The sequence below is a fragment of the Fibroporia radiculosa genome (genome assembly GCF_000313525.1).
Source record: "Fibroporia radiculosa TFFH 294 genomic supercontigs, scaffold278, whole genome shotgun sequence".
In the NCBI taxonomy this organism is placed as follows: Eukaryota; Fungi; Basidiomycota; class Agaricomycetes; order Polyporales; family Fibroporiaceae; genus Fibroporia; species Fibroporia radiculosa.
The window spans coordinates 1-17,485 of NW_012133190.1; the positions used below are offsets into that span (position 1 = coordinate 1).

At 50.1% G+C, this 17,485-nt stretch overlaps 7 protein-coding genes across 7 annotated transcripts; 4 read left to right on the plus strand and 3 right to left on the minus strand.

The window, feature by feature from the left end:
- Positions 1-751: 751 nt before the first annotated feature.
- FIBRA_00618 (uncharacterized protein) lies at positions 752-1,294 on the plus strand (the record flags this gene model as incomplete). Its single annotated transcript, XM_012322509.1, has 3 exons — positions 752-1,025; positions 1,086-1,108; positions 1,163-1,294. 3 exons carry the CDS (start codon positions 752-754, stop codon positions 1,292-1,294), a joined length of 429 nt encoding a protein of 142 aa, XP_012177899.1.
- A 50-nt stretch (positions 1,295-1,344) lies between these two features.
- FIBRA_00619 (uncharacterized protein) lies at positions 1,345-5,721 on the minus strand (the record flags this gene model as incomplete). Its single annotated transcript, XM_012322510.1, has 15 exons — positions 1,345-1,594; positions 1,647-1,681; positions 1,770-1,861; positions 1,914-2,103; positions 2,157-2,463; positions 2,514-2,538; positions 2,589-2,726; positions 2,780-2,810; positions 2,859-2,957; positions 3,014-3,875; positions 3,930-4,308; positions 4,364-4,919; positions 4,975-5,145; positions 5,198-5,456; positions 5,516-5,721. The coding sequence occupies 15 exons, from the start codon at positions 5,719-5,721 to the stop codon at positions 1,345-1,347; spliced, it is 3,600 nt and encodes a 1,199-aa protein (XP_012177900.1).
- A 530-nt stretch (positions 5,722-6,251) lies between these two features.
- Positions 6,252-7,573, minus strand: FIBRA_00620 (uncharacterized protein; the record flags this gene model as incomplete). Its single annotated transcript, XM_012322511.1, has 5 exons — positions 6,252-6,774; positions 6,827-6,921; positions 6,976-7,217; positions 7,270-7,393; positions 7,451-7,573. 5 exons carry the CDS (start codon positions 7,571-7,573, stop codon positions 6,252-6,254), a joined length of 1,107 nt encoding a protein of 368 aa, XP_012177901.1.
- Positions 7,574-7,937: 364 nt separating this feature from the next.
- Positions 7,938-9,044, minus strand: FIBRA_00621 (uncharacterized protein; the record flags this gene model as incomplete). Its single annotated transcript, XM_012322512.1, has 7 exons — positions 7,938-8,091; positions 8,166-8,302; positions 8,399-8,469; positions 8,520-8,660; positions 8,729-8,852; positions 8,882-8,931; positions 8,987-9,044. The coding sequence occupies 7 exons, from the start codon at positions 9,042-9,044 to the stop codon at positions 7,938-7,940; spliced, it is 735 nt and encodes a 244-aa protein (XP_012177902.1).
- Positions 9,045-9,401: 357 nt separating this feature from the next.
- Positions 9,402-10,638, plus strand: FIBRA_00622 (uncharacterized protein; the record flags this gene model as incomplete). The annotated part of the gene is made up of 6 exons (XM_012322513.1): positions 9,402-9,485; positions 9,539-9,617; positions 9,672-9,817; positions 9,868-9,931; positions 9,989-10,032; positions 10,072-10,638. 6 exons carry the CDS (start codon positions 9,402-9,404, stop codon positions 10,636-10,638), a joined length of 984 nt encoding a protein of 327 aa, XP_012177903.1.
- A 752-nt stretch (positions 10,639-11,390) lies between these two features.
- On the plus strand, positions 11,391-12,641 carry FIBRA_00623 (uncharacterized protein; the record flags this gene model as incomplete). The annotated part of the gene is made up of 4 exons (XM_012322514.1): positions 11,391-11,678; positions 11,835-12,024; positions 12,081-12,469; positions 12,525-12,641. The coding sequence occupies 4 exons, from the start codon at positions 11,391-11,393 to the stop codon at positions 12,639-12,641; spliced, it is 984 nt and encodes a 327-aa protein (XP_012177904.1).
- Positions 12,642-13,442: 801 nt separating this feature from the next.
- Positions 13,443-16,326, plus strand: FIBRA_00624 (uncharacterized protein; the record flags this gene model as incomplete). The annotated part of the gene is made up of 10 exons (XM_012322515.1): positions 13,443-13,699; positions 13,754-13,838; positions 13,895-14,081; positions 14,136-14,533; positions 14,596-14,667; positions 15,180-15,341; positions 15,405-15,476; positions 15,527-15,695; positions 15,775-16,175; positions 16,222-16,326. The coding sequence occupies 10 exons, from the start codon at positions 13,443-13,445 to the stop codon at positions 16,324-16,326; spliced, it is 1,908 nt and encodes a 635-aa protein (XP_012177905.1).
- Positions 16,327-17,485: the final 1,159 nt, after the last annotated feature.

The window sequence follows — 17,485 nt, forward strand, 5'->3', positions numbered from 1 at the left end:
TAGATCAACTAATCTACAGTGTCCATGAACTGTTTGTAGTGGTTCTGTACTAGAACTTGTAGGTGCGTTCACTATTTGTTCAACACCATGAACTGTTTGTAGCGGTTCTGTACATAGAACTTGTAGGTGCATTCACTATTCGTTCAACAAAACCAGTGTGGTGGGGATTAGAATCCTATCTAAACATAGGTATTCTCACTTGCTTTTTGCTGATGTGCTATGCCACAATCTTGCTTTCATCTGCCAAATTGTAGAATCAGGTTGTGGGCAAAATTGAAGAGCACTTTGATATCTTCATTTGTGTATAGTTGCACTTTCAACCCAAGAAATCTAGAGGCCCATTGGTATGGTGTTTATGAGGTCTCATTTCCCAACCAGTAATCTGACATAGCCCTCAAACCGACACGGATGGGAACAGTTCCTTTGGAAAGCGCGGGTCCTTCGTTGCGTCGGGAGACGATCTAGACACCTCGTTGGAATCCATCACTCGAACTATTCAAGTCGCCAAGCCTCCTACAGTTGTTCCCAATTTTGCTATATATTATTTGTACGCAAGGGTGCGCAAGGCAGCTGAAGGTCAGCTTACTTTCGATTTTAAGCATTTCCGGACAAAACACGTTGGTGTCCCCCTCATATTCGAGATCAAAAGACACTGCACTCGCTCGCCTACTACCAAACTGATTCCTGCCGATGAGGATCAAGATTTAATTGCCGTGCGTGTTCGAGCAGCCCAAAGGCAGCTCATCCTGCGATGCGCGGTTTCTCTTTCGGATGTACAAAAAGCAACGTCGAGTCATTGCATGTGGTGGTAGTGGTCCCTGGTGGTGTTATGGAATCATATCACATGATAATATCGCCATCACACGAGAAGTCTCGCTCTCACCATTTAGAAGTTGATACTGATGATGAAGATGAGCAAGATGAAGATGACCCCATGGATCAGGACTACATTGATGATGGAGACGACATAGATGATAGCGACGAACGCTCTATCGACTGGGGCGGAGACTGGGACAATGCAGATAGTGACTGGGATAATGAAAGAGATAAAACTGAGGCTGGCGCTTAGGCCGAAATGCGTATAGGATCAAAATCTGAGAGTACAGCGGTTTGCTCTGTACTGAATCCATCGGACAAATTCTCATATATGTTCATGGCACAGGAAATGGAAGACGTCGACAGCATCGAATGGTCCGGGATTTATCGTCTAGAGAGCAGAGGATCAGACATCGCATGGGCGAAGCTCCATGATATCCTCGAGCAAATCCATGCACAACGTTCGACTCTAGAGTAGTGGCGCTAAGGTGATTGATAGCCAGGGTTGAGAAGACAGTGTAACACGACTCATGACATGTGCGCAGGCTCCTCCAGAACACTAAAGGCACTCGGTGCACGATGCACAGGAGGATGCAATGATCCTGAGTTAGACATGGTTGAGGGTAGTGGTGGGTGCAGGCTATGAAGCAGCTGATCGCGGAGACGACGGCATGAACGGATGACACAGGCAAGGTCGTCGCGAGTATATGCGTTCGACGGGACATTTGGGTTGGGCGGGAGAAAGCGAAAGATTTTGATACGGGACATGCATGTAATTCTGAGATGTGTGGTGAATTGGTATAAGATATATAAACCTATGATAGACCTACTGTGGCATAAATTGAAGGTATTCGATTTGGTATACCTGATAGGCGTACATACTATCGACTTATGTGCTGACTTTCTGCTGATGACGGACGACATCTATGCCCAATCCCCATTCCCACACGGACCAGTGTCTCTAAGCAAGCTCGGCTGTTGACCAGAAGATCTTCGTCCCATTCCACTACGCCCTTTTCGAAAAGGATGACAAGAGTTGACCCACCTGTGTTTTCGAGATCAGCGCGCATAACGGTGAAATTTGGCTAAAAACACACCAAATGCGAAATATCCAAGCTCCTGACCCCGTCTGACTTGATTTCCTTCTCTCACTGTAGTCTTGATACTACCGACCATCATAGCTCCGATACATACAGTCATCACGCGACCAAACTGAGGACTGTCAATCGGAACAATCTTCCGCGCATTTTCACCGTAGACATCCAGTGCCGTACGTATCGCTTGTGGCTGCCAACGAAAATATAAACAGGTCCTCATATGAGAAGGTGCACCAAGCTTACATTCACGGTATAGTATTCGCCAGAGATGTAAGTCATAGGACCAATAGTCCCATCCACAGGCGAATGGAAACGATGATAGTCTTGTGGTGCAAGTCGGAATATGCACAAAGCTCCGCCCGCATAACGATCGGCTTCGGCATGATAATGGTCACCGAGCAAACGCGCCACGGTGAACTCGCGTCCTTTGATCCACAATCGTGTCGCCTCATTTACGGTCTCAAAAACCATGAGTCTGCAATCGGCTCCGCTGACCAGCCGGCATGGATCGTCTGGATTCTCAGTGGGTCGGGCATTTGGCTTTAGTTTCCTATTGAGAAACATCAGATATATCGCTGCAGGCGGCCTACGAAGACATACCTGTAAAAGAACTCGTTGAAGGTTTCTAAATGACGCAAGTCAGATACGGACGGGTGATGTAGGTCAAGCGCTCACTGAAACTTGAGATCGGCTCTAAAATTTCATCCACATTCAAGTTGTGGAAGGCCACGAATGCGGGAATCTCGCGAGCTGATTGAGGCGAGTCGTACTTTATACCCTGCTTGATGGACATGGACTTGAGCAATCGTCGCGCTGAGCAATGAAGATGATTATACGCATTTCTTTACACAAATAATGACACTGACCTCGCATTCCCTCCATTCTGCTCTTCCAGCCCTAGAAATAATTGAGACAAGTGCGCATGAAATAAATTACAAACTCTACCTTGTAGAGTAATCTGATCCCCAACCGAACGTATACCTGCATTTTTTCTTCCTCCAGCTGGCCTGTCAGCCTATTCTGAACGATGATATTCGCTGAATTCTGACGAGCAGTCACGTTTTCAGTACGGACCCAGCCATAAGCATGCAGCAACTCACCGCCCCAAGCTTGTAATTCCCACTAGAGACTTTCGTGATTACCTTGGTGTACCACTTGCGCTGCGCTTGACTTGCAGTCACGAAGTTGCCGACCACGATCCGGTCTACAGCTGACCAGTCTTGGCTCGCACATGTTGAGATGTGCGTGACAATGTCCACCTCCGCTTTCGAGTTAAGCCGTGGCCGGTGGCACAGAGGACAGACTTTGATGTTGATTACCCGTTCGAATAGGTCATCGCCGGTCTTCGAGCCACTCCGCGAGCCGCTTGAGCCAGAGGAGTCTTCCGGATCCGAGAGCGAACCAGTCAGCTGTCGCGTAGATGATGGAGTGAGAGATGGGCGCGAATAAGAAGTAGATGGATGGACGTCGTGTGCGAGTGGTCGTTGCATAGGTTCCGTCATGTGTGGAGAAGGAGGGTCGGCTTTACGGAGCAGGTCGGAGTCAGATGCCTCACCGAACAACGACAAATTAAGGGGGGGACCGGCAAAGTCCAGCTTGTCTAGATTCAGGCTAAGCTGGTGTTCAAAGCCGTTACCATTAACGGCGGCGGGTGTAACAGGTGTGCTAGTGTCAAGTCCATTCTCTTCGAAATCGAGGAGTTTTTTCTCACTCCTCGGCCTGCACAGTTCCGTCTCGAGACACTGGATCGCCTCGTCGATCGACAGCACGTCTTCCCGAGGTCGTTTATCAAAACGCGTGAAGAACGAATTGACAGTGTCGCGAGAGAGCGTCGAGCCTAAAGAGTCTAGCATCGAGGTCAACTCAACGTGTGAAAGTGTGCGAGTATCATCTGTATCATACTGCTTAAGATACTGCCGCCAAAATCGTTGTCGAAGAGCATCGTATGGCTGATATTTAGCCCTACGCAAAATTCTTCAGTAAATACGTTGCAACAAGAAAATACTGGAATTTCACCGAATACTAAGCACAGGCTTATATTTAGCCTCCCAGGGTGTCTCCTTTCCCGTCGTGAGCGGCAGTTTGAATTCCTTCATAGCATGGGACCCGTCGACGTCGTCCTGATAAAGGCCAGTTACCTCATCCTTTTGAGGAGCATTATCGAGTAGCTCGGAAACATCGAAACTCGTGTCGCCCACGTGGTCGTTTGATGAGAGCTTGTCCCAGTCGAGGACTGTCAGCTGCACCTTGAACGCCGTTTCGTATCTACGAACGTGAAATAGCATCTTCTCATCCCACGTTGGATTAAGTGAATGCCGGATGACACGCGTGCGGAACACCTTCTTTCCAAACGAGATGACGACAAACGGATCCATATCCCACCCAGTGCGTGTCACTAACAGTGTCTTCATGAGATCGGCAAAGAAATATCGCAGGAGGTAAATACTCACTATTTTTCAGCCTCGGGAGGTCAATGGCACTCTGGATCTCCAGCATCACAATGCCCAAGATATCGTTTGCGGCAGAAAAATTGAAATCTTTCGATTTACCACCAGCCCACGACTTTCGAAATCGCGCCTTTGAAACTACAGACGCCTTTGCAGGGGTGCATGTACCAGAAGTAGAAGGAGACAGGCCCGGTGAGCTGGATGAGGATGCCAAACTAGAACTGGAAGGCAATTCAGCATGTGGAATAGAACCAGAATGTGACCGTCTCGGGAAAATCTTTGGGATATTCTTGAACGAAGGTGATGGGGGTTTGGGCGCAGTGGGTGTCTTAAGGGTTACAGTCGGAATTGGTGTGGTTGTCGTAGGTGTCTCCATTGAAGGTGAAGGATGAGGCTGCGCTATAGGCAAATCGGCCTGCAGTGGAGGGATATAAATTGGAGGAAGGCCTGCTGGTTCCTCCTCATCTTCCTCGCTCTCCTCGCCCTCGTCGGATGTCAGACCGTCATCCTGATACTCAGGACCCGTGACATGCGAGCGGATAGTGCCAATTCCTTCCGTCTGCGAAACGAAACTCAGCTATATGCGCTAAAACGAGCGAGATTAGATGACTTACCGGAGGCGCAGAGACGAGACTGGGGCGCGAGCGCTTGACGAGTTCCGTGAAGAGGTCGTCATAGTTCACTATGGAGGCATGGCCGCTCGATGATACAAAACCCAGTTTGATTTGAATCGAACCGGTCGCATTTGTTGATGTTCGGGTTGACACTACTGGCGAATCGATGGGCTGCAGAGCCGAGGGTGTGAGGGAGTAGAGTGGCACATAGGTAGAAACGCACCTTATTATCCGGCTGGTCAAATCCAAACCCATTTCCGTCCCTAAACCAGTCCTCGAGAGGTATATTCGCTTCTCCAAGGTACTCCTTCCTGAGCATATCTTTACTCCATATGACAAACTCGATGACACCCAGTCGGTCAGCGAGAGACAGGTATATGGGAAAGTCAAACGTCGCATCTTTCGGCGCATACACAGGGCTCGAGCACTTCTTGACGACGGGGGTTTGATGTCTGTCCCTGAGCAGCGAGACGACAACGAACCTGCACATAAAATGAATGAGCGGCGACGAGTCACTAGACGGTACCCCTCGACAACGCACGGGTCACTAAGGCCATTCCTGTCTTTTGCAGAGAGGTTCTTGCATCCAAGGACTTGCACGCGGAGCAGGACGACGGGTACCTCACCGGGCAGGGGCGAGAAGGTACTCCTGCCGCTGCCCCTGCCACCCGAGACGCGTGAGGGCAGACGAGCAGCAGTCTTGAGGGCACGACCGAGCTTGAGAGTCCTCTTCGGCACAGGGACCATGGCGGGGAGTGTAGTCGTCGGGTCCGAGCTGAACGAGAGGCTATGAGAGAGGAGGGAAGACTACTTGTACTGCCTCAGACGCGAACCACATACATCCAGCGCGGGCTGCTATATCTGGCCGATTACGCCGGGATCGAATGCGCAGCCTGGCAGCTCGCGCGCTCCGGGTCCTTGCATGTTTGTTTGTCTTCGGCCCAGCGTATTGCAGTTGCATTGTTGCCTAATAGTCTGTTGAACAAACACATGCATCGCAGCCAAATCACACGAGGGTAAAATGAAATAAAGATCTGGTAATTGTAACAGCGGGTATGTGATCGTCAATGCGTGTATACAACAACACAACAATCATGCCAACAGATGTGCGCCGATCCGGCATACAAAAGCGTACAGCACGAATGCAACAAGTCCTCGCTCTTATGATAATCAAACACCTTTCGACACAGTCCCACTAGTCTGAACAAAATTCCATCTCTCAACGTATTTCCTGAGGATGGAAACATCTACATAGAAAGCAGAAAATAATCCCGCACTTATGCCATGCAGAGAACGGTGAACGCGACACCGGCGATAATTGCAATGAGCGAAATGTGGGTAGCGCTGGGAGCGCCGCTTGCGCTCGACCCACTGGTGGGAGAAGGAGAGCCTGTTCCACTGCTGCGGGTTGCGCCTGTCGAGCCACCAGAGGTTGGGGCAGGGGTGGATGATGTGCCAGACGATGTCGTAGTAGGAGCTGCCTGGGCATTATCGGTATAAAGGGCGCTAGACGCATAGGTGCGGCAGTTGGAGGATGCAGGGACCGTCGGAGTGTAGGGTGGATCGATGACACCGGACCACGGTTGAGTCCAGGTTGTGGTCACCCCGTTGCTAACATACTGGCCAACGGGTGACATCGGATCGGCGTCACAGACCTCGAAAGTGCCGTTTGTAGGCTGGCTGGGGCAATTGTAGTTGATACCGATTTCATCATAAACGTTCTGGCACAGTCCAACATTGTCGGGGCTGGTCACCGAAGGGTTGCAAATCTTGATGCAGAACGTGCCACTTCCAATGAACCTAGACGGACGTCAGATATCATAATCCGAGGCAAACATTACAAGGTACGCACTCGGTCCACTCAGTTATTTGAGTGAGTGAAGCGTTATTTGTGTTACCAGTGGGGTACTGGTTAGACCAGACCAGACCACCTATAGGGTTCCCATACTACGACGCAACAGCCTGATCAGTCTGGAGATTCGGCAATGAAGTTGCACTCACCAGATCCGCGCCGTGGGGGTCGAGCTCTCCTCCCGAGTCATTAGAGAGAAGGTTAAGTTTTGTCTGATCAAGGAAGCCAACAATCATGATATACTGAGACGTGTAGAGATATTGAACACCCTGCAAAGTGCCGGGAGGGATGACGCGAGTTCCATGGCCGTCCTTGGTGCACCAAGCGACCTCATAGGCCTCGGAATCACCGATGGTGTTATTCGGAGTGGGAGAAGACCAAAGGCAGAAATCTGACTGTGATTTAGGGACGGAACCATAAGTAGGTGGGAGGCAGGCACGTACCGTCAATGGTGTTTACGATGGAAACCTGGCACTCCGATTCCTGGTTCGCGGTCGTGGAGTTGCAGATGCTATAACCGGTCTGAGGACCACGGATGTCACCAGCGGTGGGAATAACTTTGTACGGCTGCCGGGGATTGAGACGATGAGGCCAAAGTGAAGAACGCGAACAGGAAAAACGTACGAGATCAGAATAGGCCGAGTAAGTGTGGTCTACGAGCGGGGCTACGGAAGGGTAAGTGGTCTGGGCAAGAATGCCAGAGGCGGCGGCGGCGGCCAGCAGAGCTGAAAGAGCGACTGGGGACATGGTCGGGCGGGGACGAGCAGGGCGCGGGCTGGGGGACGATGGCATACGGGGCGCGAGGGCTATATAGCACGCGCACATGACCGATCTGCAGGCAGCCAGACTTAGTTTGCCCGCCACCGCCTGCGCGTTCATTGGCCAGGTTCGGGCTTGGCACACACACGCGCGCGTGGTGACGCAGGTCGTCGGGCGTTGGGACCGGGCCTGGCGAGATGGCTTGTCTGAATCAGGCACGCATTCGGCAGCAAGAGACGCACATCTGCAACAGACCGGACTTGGAATCAACATACTATACAGCAATGCAACGCACTCATCCGAGATTCGACAGTAATGGTGTCCACATGAGGTTACAACGTTCGCTTCGTCTCTATCTTCTCCGTCCTCCCTGCCCACTTGCGGCAGAACAAAACGGCCCCCGCTCGACTCCTGCATGTTCTGGCGTGTCCGCCTCTATCCCGAGGTCTTCTCCAAGATCTTCGGCTTCCTGTGGCGGAAGTGCGTCTGTAGCGAGCTGCCAGAAACTACTCCAATAGGTTCCGTCAGCGTTGTCTCCGACCGGCATCATCCCCGGCTGCGACATCCTGGGGTGACATACGTCGTAAAAATCTTCCTCCTGCGAACCCATTCTGCTCGCCATTTTGCCCAATCCGCATCCAATTGAGCAAGCTCGCTGGCAGACACGAGCGTTGTCCCAGATCGGAGGGGCTGTAGTCGCTCTCGAGCTTTTTTAGTCTGACGTTCGGTAGGCGGTTGTCAGTTCGAGGCTCACAGTCAGTATGTCGTCATAGCAATAATCTTTTAAACAATTGGCTCAAAGTGTAAGCTCACCGCAACCTCAGCTTCATCCACTGATACTGCGAGCTCCGCATCCGTGGGTGTACCCTTAATCTTGGCCAACTCTGTTCAACCGATAAATATCCGCTAGTACATAACACGTCGATGCATTCACCCGATGCCACCGTTCTGACTTCAGCTGCGAGACTTTTGTTCTCTTCTTCGACGGCCTTGTACTCACTTTCCAGTGCTGCCAGCTTTTCCGCAGGCATGTCCTCCAGATTGGCCTGGTTCGCTACGAAGAAGGTGGTCTTGCCTGTCCACGTAGGGAAATGGCGCATATATGCGCTGAATTCGCAGAATGTACAGGAGAATGTCACAAACCATAGGCCTTCTGCACGAGTTCGCCCTTTTCAGCAAGTGCTACTAGGATTTTCTGCGTCGCGGTCTTTGGTACGGCGCCCTTGAGATTTGCCGCGACATCGACGGCACCAAACGGGCGATTCATCTGGGTGGTATTAGCAGATGCACAAAAACGATCCATGAAAAACTTGCCCGCTTTATGTATTCAAGGATCTTATCCTCCGCTGCTCAAGTCATCAGCGAAATAAATCGTAAACAAGTTGAGGGCAATGTACTTACCTTCCTGGCCCTTCAACACAGACACTTTAGCCTCATTTCCCTTTGTTTTTGCAGACATATCAATATTAGTTCTCAGGGATCTTTGCTCAAATTAGCGGCCTGGAACTCGAAACTGGAACTTGCGTTAGGGACAAGTGAGCTAAACCAAGAGAGTCTCAGCCAGACACGACATCCACGTGGTCGACTGGTCGCAGCACGTGCTATCGGTCCTGCTCCCCGACGCGTCGCCGATGCTCGGGGTTGCGCCTATCATAAGTTACTTTCTACCTTACAGCACCTTACTTAAGTCCGTTCTAACTACGACCCGTCTGACCTCCACACGCCTCTGGTCTCTTGCTGCCACCGCTATACTCAAGGTGTCTCGCTAAGACAAACCCTCCTCAAGTTCGCATGAACGAGAACAGTGTAGGGTCGGATGCGTTCAGATGCTTCACCCAATAAACAGAGCCTGCACTACATCGTTCGCTCGGGCATCGCGGGTGGCGCTGCTGGCTGTGTCGTATGTCCTACCAGATACTATGTGCTCGACCAACTTCTGAAAGGATTCTACAGGCGAAGACAGTCATCGCACCTCTTGACAGAGTCAAGATCCTTATACAGGCATCTAATCCCGACTTCCGGAAGTATGCGGGTAGGTTGTAGATTTGACTATGTTACTTTTCGCCGTTTGATATCACACGACCAGGATCTTGGAGCGGCGCGATTCGCGCTGCAGGATACATTTATTCAGAGAATGGCGTGTATGGATTACTGCAGGGCCACTCCGCGACCCTACTCCGCATATTTCCGTACGCGGCCATTAAATACATGGCGTACGATCAGATAGAAAGCGTGAGTGAATCTTTTACGTCCAATATGCTGACTATCTTATATTGTGTTAGCTTCTCATGCCAACACAGGAGTCCCAAACGAATCTACGCCGATTCTCAGCTGGAGCTATTTCAGGTATGTCTCACGTACATTTGGTTCTTTTCTAGAGTTTTCACACCATTGAACCTATAGGAATAATATCTGTATTCTTTACGTATCCCCTTGAATTGACGCGTGTGCGTATGGCGTTCAGGACACGTTCATGTACGCCACAGGGAGCCGCGCTATCAACATATCTACACCGACCCTCATTTTTCCATGTAATGACTGAGATATATCAAGAAGGACCACGCATTCATGGGCTCTCCTCGAGTACTACACCAATCTCCGGGAGCTTGTTTTCCAGTTTTCCTATCCTCAAATTTTATCGTGGGTTCACTGTCACTATCATCGGCATGATACCATATGCTGGTACTGCCTTCCTCACGTGGGGTTCTCTTCGTTCACACTTTATACTCCCATCTATGTCTTCCTCTCTTCGAACTACACAAACTCGCTTCAAGTCGACCCCAGTCGCAGACCTCAGCATCGGTGCCGTCTCGGGCCTTGTTGCCCAGACTGTTTCGTACCCGTTCGAGGTCGTCCGACGTCGCATGCAAGTCGGCGGAGTCACGCGTCCTGATCGCTGGTTGCGCTGCGGAGAGACTGTTCGCGACATATGGGATGTTCGCGGCTGGCGCGGATTTTACGTAGGTCTGAGCATCGGGTATTTGAAGATTGTACCGATGACAGCTGTGAGTTTTGCGGTATGGCAGTGGAGCAAGAAGGTGCTTGGTGTATGAGATTGGATAGTAACTGTTCAAGATGTACGTCTCGTGTTTCATCACTGTGAGTTGTATAAAATCTTGATGGATTCTCGGAATACAGATATGCTACATGCACATGTACTTATATTGATAGTGTATTTTAGACCTAGTTTAGGATGGGTTGTCGTCTTGGATTCCCAGAACTGAGAACGGAATGGCAATACACACGGTCGATGGGGTAGTGGAAAGGGAGCAGATTATCCCGAATAAGACGAAACTTTCACAGGGAAGCTGTCTTTTGTCTTTTGTTACCAAGTCTGAGATCCGAGGACTTAGGAAGATGTACTAATATTCTGTAATTTCTGCTGACTTAACTCACTGTGTGATTTTTTTTCTTCAGATTCTTTTAAATCCCCAATGCGATAAAAGTATGCGTTTATTTTAAGTTGGAGTATTTATGACTCATCCTGATTCTCATTGTCCATCGTAGCCCAACTGCCGAATTGGATGAGTATTCCAAGATGACTTGTAGTAGGGCCGTGAGTCGGCGCCTAGCGCCTTACCATCCAAACATAGGGAGCCGTCAACGTCTTCATCTGCGGATTTGATGTGGATGCGAGGAAAGCCGTACTCATTCCTGCTGACTGTTCATGCAGAACCTCACACGGCTGCTGCGAGAGGACGTCGTCTGACTAGTCCAAGACTGTCGTATTTGTCACTGTGCATCTTGTTCGTGCTCCAATCGCGCAGATATAAGGCTGAAGAGCCGACAGTAGTCATTTCCCATAATGTCGCAGCACAAAGCACTCCTCCTTTCCTCTCCGAAGGGACCTCTCGTTATAGGAACTAACACTGTACCCAATCCAGGCCCGGGAGAACTTCTCATCAAGGTTTATTCTGCTAGTCTCAACCCTGTCGATTGGGGAATCAAAGAATATGACGTGTACGTAAAGGAATATCCCGTCGTTCTCGGTATGGATATGGCAGGCACTGTCGTAGAACTAGGAGAGGGAGTGTCCACATTCAAGAAGGGTGACAGAGTGTACATCTCCGGAGCTCTTATTCTGCAATGTAAGGTGATGGCTGAATATTTGATTTAGTATGACAGAAAGCCCCATTGGTGTGCGCAACAACGGAACTTTCCAGCATTATGCTCTCGCAGTCGCAGAAATAACTAGCAAGGCTTGTCCATTTTTCTGCCACTCGGATCTCACCGCTGGATTGCCGTTTAGCAGATACCTGATTTTATGTCATTTGATGATGCGGCGGCGGTACCTCTCTGTCTTGCCACTGCAGCCATGGGGCTGTTCAACAAAGTCCATGGCATTGGGCTATTCCCCCCCTGGGAAAACGGCGGGCGCGGGCTGTATCATGGAAAACCTTTGGTCGTCGTTGGAGGATCGAGTACAGTCGGACAGTTTGGTATGTTCTTATTGCTTGCTAGTGAGTAGATCCATTGTATACTGATAGGTGAGCAGTAATTCAACTGGCTAAGCTGTCTGGCTTCAGCCCTATCATTGCCACGGCTTCCAAGCACAACACGGAATATCTCATCCGACTTGGAGCGACACATGTAATTGACCGTGACATGACCTCCGACATGATATGCATTGAAATTGCCAATATCACATCCGAACCTATTGAGGTCTCATACGACGCTGCAGGCGATCCCAAGGCGGCAGACCTTGCTTACGATTTGCTTTCCCCCGGCGGTTGCGCAGTGCTTCATTTCCGTGACGAGAAGAAAAATAGGCCAGACAGACGGGCTGCATATGTGTTAGGAAATGCGCATAGGACTGCCAATCGTAACATGGGTATATCTCTCTTCTCAAAACTACCCGCTTTGTTGGAAGAAGGGGCCATCCGTGTGAGTGTCGGTATAGCTTGGAGTTTATCAGAGCTCAATGATGTGATCGTTCTAGCCTAATCGTGTAGAAGTGCTTCCGAACGGGCTAGAAGGCGTTGTTTTTGGTTTAGAGAGGCTGAAGAGAGGCATTAGTAGTCTAAAGTTAATTGCCCATCCGCAGGAGACGGCGTAGATGGCACGAAATTCCAACATTGGTTGCCCGTCGCGTTCACGTAGTTTTTTAAGCCTATCACAGTACAACTCCAGGTGCAGTCATCTTGAGTACTGAGCGACCGAATGCGTCGTCTTGTGGACTTTAAGTTTTGTCCGCTGGGAGATTCCCGATCCGATCATCACGCGCGCCCATCTAGGCTCCAGCCGGGATGTCAAACTGGGTCTATTCACGCGAGCGAGTGCATTTGTTCAACGCGTAAATGCTTTTCTAACACCTTGAATACACACACGGCGTATGCGTTGCACATAATCCAGGTGGTGGGATACTGCCGCCGCTGCTGGTATGCGATCTCTGCTTGTTTATCATAATGCCATTATACTAATTGGTGAACGACTGGAAATGGTCATTCGATTCCAGTCTTATTCTACGAATGAATGGCATAGGATTTCATGGATCAACATGACTTAATCGCAGGTCTCTCCTCTAGTGACGCGTACGACGGCAACGGCGGCACGGCCAATCTCTCCACTGCGTGCGGACCGCGAGTGGGTTAGATGACTGGGTATGTTTCCGTCGCCTACGGACCTGGTGTGGGGAGCGTGCTGAAATCGATTTCGAAGCCACCTCAGGAGTGTGTACCTAACGCAGTTGACATGGCTGACTCAATGTTTGACAGATTTTTGTCGCCCACCCTCATCTGATCCATCCAGCAGTACCTGCTTGGTCATCTCGTATGTCATCCCCACCCATTGTAATCTAGCAGAGGCCATAGATATATAAGCTACCACAAGAGAGCGCTGCCATCCAAAATCCTCTATTATGACATCCCAGCAGAAAGTCCTCTCTCTTCCCGCTGCCAAGGCACCATTCAAAGTCTCGACGGCGCCAATTCCGACGCCAGGACAAGGAAAAGTTCTGATCAAGATCCATGCCGTCGCTCTCAATCCTGCAGACTGGAAGATACAAGCCTTTGACCCTTTCCCCATACAGTACCCGGTGATACTCGGTGTGGACTTAGCAGGCACTGTTGAGGAGCTTGGAGAGGGTGTGACAAACTTAAAGCTAGGTGACCGAATGTGAGTGATCGAGTGTAAACACTGTATCCAATCAGCTGACCAATCAGAACCTAGCATCGCTGAAGCAATCTTTCTTGGTTCAGAATCGAGCTCAGCATTCCAACAATATGCACTCGCCACTGCCAAACTTACAGCAAAGGTTCGTTCATGCACGGAGCTCGTTTGGTGAAGTAGGGCTGAGCACTTCTTTCATAGATCCCCAATTCGCTCTCCTTCGAAGCCGCAGCATCGATTCCCCTTGGTCTGGCGACTGCAGCGGTGGGACTCTACAGTAGGATTGGAGGTGCTGGATTGTTCCCACCATGGGAAGAGGGTGGGCGCGGTCTTTACCGCGGAAAGCCATTCATGGTATTCGGAGGAGCCAGTTCAGTTGGCCAATTTGGTATGTGACATTCAATCATAATTTTTGTTACGCTGATTGATCTCCTTCCGACAGCTATCCAGCTGGCCAAGTTGTCAGGATTCGGTCCTATCATCACCACTGCATCTACTCACAATACAGAATGGCTCCTCGGCATCGGCGCGACGTACGTCATCGATCGTAAACATTCTCCGGAAGCTATTCACGCAGAGGTTGCCAAGGCCACCTCGGAGCCCGTTGAGATCATCTACGACGCGATCTCAGAGTCGGAGACGCAGAACAACGCATACGATGTCCTCGCGCTCGGAGGGTGCCTTGTGGTTGACGGCCGTCCGGCAATAGACGAGGCAAAACAGACTGGTGACAAGACCATCGTGCACGTATTCGGGGATATAAATGTGCCCAGGAATCACGTCCTGGGCGTCGGTTTGATGTCCAAACTAACCACTTTTCTTGAGGAGGGCACGATCAAAGTCGGTATTCATTCAATTTTGTCGTGGGGCTGCATGAGTCTGATACCCCTGACTTTTTGTAGCCAAACCGCATAGAAGTGTTACCAAACGGACTAGAGGGCATAATTGGCGGCCTCGAGAAACTGAGCAAGGGCGTAAGCAACTTGAAATTGATCGCGCGCCCACAGGACACAGACTGACAGTGGATGCGACCCATATTTTAGACACTGAGTCCGCGTATTAGTCTATTCTTGTGCAATCAATTGATTACTTTTCAAGTCTGCGTGAAGCTTGCGAATTGAAGTCATTCAGATCAGACTGCCTCATGAGAAAACGTGGGCCAGTGCCCCGCGTTGATACCCAAATCAGTCCATTTACGAAGAAAAACCTGAAAGGCTTCTTATCTCACGATGAGCCGAACAAACTTTACAAGAAATCACCTTAACATGACGGGAGGAATGGCACTACCTGTACGATATCCGTTGGCAGGTGACCCATAGGCTGATGACATGTTGGACGGTCATGCTTCTCATCGTATGATATCAAGTGCAGCATCTTGACCCGTCCACGCCCACTAACTAACATGCAAACTGCTCTCCTCTTGCCTTGCAAACAAGGCTCCTTCGCACTCGGTACAATAAACATACCTAGACCTGGACCCGGACAGATTCTGATCAAAATCCATGCGGCGGCACTGAATCCGGTTGATTGGAAAATCCAAGTGTATGGCATTCTTGTCGACAAGTATCCAGCAATCCTGGGGAACGACATTGCTGGTACTATTGAGGAACTTGGAGATCATGTGTCAGATTTCAGAAAGGGAGACAGAGTGTGAGATGCAACAGAGGATGTCGGGCAACGACCTACTAATCACCGTTCAAGTATAACGCAGGGTATTATCAATGTGAATGAGCACGGTGGTTTCCAGCATTACGCACTCGGCTTCGCTGACACGTCGGCCATCGTAAGTCGCAATTATTACTCATCTGCTACAGAGCATTCAGGATGGCGAAGATCCCAGATAATATCTCCATGGAGGAAGCAGCGACAATACCTCTTGCACTTGCCACAGCGGCCACAGGACTATTCAACCCGAAGTTTAGGAGCGCCAGCGCCGGATTATATCCCCCATGGGAAGATGGAGGTCGTGGACGATACAAGGGAAAACCATTCCTCGTATTTGGTGGGGCGACCTCGGTCGGCCAGTATGGCGAGTGCTTTCACATGCGAGAGTATCAGCACATAATGAATTCGAATCACAGTGATACAACTGGCGTACCTGGCAGGCTTTTATCCTATCATTGCCACTGCCTCTCCGCACAATGCTGACTACCTCCTCGACCTGGGGGCCACAAATATCGTTGACCGGAGCCTCTCTGCAAGTGCTACGCGCGCGCAAATCGCCAGGATAACCTCGAATCCGATTGCAACCATATATGACGCAGTGTCAATTCCAGGGACGCAGAACTTGGCATACGACATGCTGGCTGGGGGTGGCTGCCTAGTGTTGGTGCAAGCAGATGTGATTGATGGGAAGAAGAAGACTTCTGGGAAACGAGTGGTGGTAGCGTTCGGAAGCACACATGAACCGGAGGCAAATCGGGCTCTAGGGGTCGACCTCTATAGCACCCTGACCAAACTCCTCAGGGACGGCGAGATCTTGGTAAGTCAAATGCAAACAGCCAGACGGCGATGCTAATCTTCTCCAGCCAAACCGAGTGGAAGTGCTGCCCAATGGACTGTTCGGGATCATCGACGGGTTGAAACGACTGAGGAATGGAGTTAGTAACGTCAAGCTAGTTGCACGCCCTTGAGCTAGGATGATTGTAGACACGCACAGCTTGTATTTTTTGATGGTATTAGTTGATGTGAGGAGAGCGTATCGAACGGTTCCGAGCTGGGAGCGGAATTCGAGCAAAACATAAATCAACGGTGTCTCGACATGTGATGTCCAACTGCCGATGATTCCAGTGTTGGATGTTGTCTTTGTCGATGCTGCACCTACATAGGTTTTCCCAGGTTGGCTGTGACTCTGTGCTCGCCACCGCCAGTGGCGCGCACTATGGCACATCTGCCAGTGACTCACCACTGCCTTTCCATCAGTTCTCAATCGTCTCCCATGTTAGCGCAATAGTCTCATGTCTGGAGTCAAGCTCACAAAGGATCGTCCTCATCTAACCAATCTAGAACGTTTCCTCGGCATGTTGTGTTTGGATCGTCAGCGTCCTAAAATTCGCTGGGGAGACGCCGTCGCTGAACGTGTTTTCCTTTCATCGGGTCATATGTTCATCTCAGCAAATCCACTCGATCGTTCAGAAATCCCGGGCTTCGCATTGGGATTGACTGATAAACAGTGGCGTCGTAGATAATTCAGCTATGGGTGCGCAAGAATCCGTCACATATGTTCCTGGACTTCCACGGTCAGCCAGTGATGAGGATCGAGCACAGTTGCGTAAGAAGGTTCGTCTTCTCTTTTATTTCACTATCCAACTGACTAAAAATCAAATGTTCTGAACTTAGATACCTGCGCCTACGTTCCCCCGCTTGAAGTGTTGTGCGACGCCGCAATGTTCAGTTTCATTGCGGAGCTCTGCATAGGAGGAGAACATGAAGATCTGGCTCTTGCTGTTCTTCGGCGGTCGACCACAAACTGGAGATGCATGTTTAGCTTCTTTTGCACTACGTCTCGGTCCTCGTATACGCAAATAATCAGCACTAGTGGAAATTGCATGCATCGTTTCTAGCTATTCGCTGCTGACCAGCTTGAACTATAGATAATGACATGGGTAGAGGCTGGATTCTTTAACGCGCTTGATGAGGTTCTCACTCGTGTCGGAGAGCACCCCACGATGACTCGTGAGTACCTTATTTGCGCATCTAATCCTTATCCAATTCCCTAAAGGATTTGTAGAACATCTCACACGTATCCTCGCGTCACATATGATCGTGCTGGATAAATCACCATCCGTCATT